General features: G+C 38.6%; 1 protein-coding gene across 1 annotated transcript in view; it reads right to left on the reverse strand.

The window, feature by feature from the left end:
- gprc6a (G protein-coupled receptor, class C, group 6, member A) overlaps positions 1 to 963 on the reverse strand; it is an 8586-nt gene that overhangs the window by 1690 nt on the left and 5933 nt on the right. Inside the window, 2 exon segments of the mRNA XM_035672100.1 lie at positions 69 to 192; positions 605 to 820. Coding sequence (XP_035527993.1) covers positions 69 to 192; positions 605 to 820 — 340 coding nt within the window.

A 963-nucleotide genomic window follows, 5' to 3' on the forward strand; every position in this document is an offset into this window, starting at 1 on the left:
CACTGGTCCTTTAACCAAAGCATGGGCATTAACTGTTGTGCATGGAATGTGTATATGGGGGGCCTTGCCTGTATTATTAGAGTAGTAGTTCTCAGTGCAGTTGATGCATTCATAACAACAGGTGTGTTGACCCTCAGCCGTTTTCTTGAACTCTCCAGGGACACAGCTATTGGAGCATTTTGAGATGATGTGCTGAGGGAAACGAGGAGAGACAATGATTAAAGACTATTCATTCTTTTATTTATTTAAATTCAATTCAATTCAATCAATTTTTAATAACGCATACGTGGTTATTAGTTATTCATCCTACACAAATAATTCATTCAATTAATCAATTTTTATTTTGTATGGACAATTCTAACAAAAGTTAGTCTCAGGAACTTTTCAAATACGAGCAGGTCTAGACCGAACTCCTTAATACACCGTATTGTGTAGGATACAGTACATTTAAACTGATACAGTACATTTAAACTGAAATCATATTTTTAGCTTGCTTAGGTCAGCTTTAACGGTCTGAATGTTTTCAGTAAACAGACACTGCAGTATGTGTGTTGGTTTCTGTATTTATACAAAATGACATCAGGGTAGCAGAATGAGGGCCTACCTTTAGGCCCTGCAAATGTCGAGTGGTGCTGTAGTTGGTGTAGGTGAAGGTGTTGTTGTGTGGGTGATACTGAGCTACAACATCATGCACATGGATTCTCCCTTCATCTGACTTCCACATTGTAACATCATAGCCCAGGTTGATGTCTCCCCTGCTGTCAAACGTATAGCTCTGTCCTTGAAGTTTAAACTCCTGCATCCACAGAGCTTTCAGCACCTACAGGACATGAGACATTTCATTTATCAAGTCAGTGCCTTGGATAAGTCTATTAAACCACACTACTTGCATACTAGGACTGCCTTCTTTCATTTACGTAATATTACAAAAATTAGACACATCCTATCACAGACAGATGCAGA

Source organism: Morone saxatilis, unplaced genomic scaffold, assembly GCF_004916995.1.
Source record: "Morone saxatilis isolate NCDOM2014 unplaced genomic scaffold, NCSU_SB_2.0 Contig24, whole genome shotgun sequence".
Classification (NCBI taxonomy): domain Eukaryota; kingdom Metazoa; phylum Chordata; class Actinopteri; family Moronidae; genus Morone; species Morone saxatilis.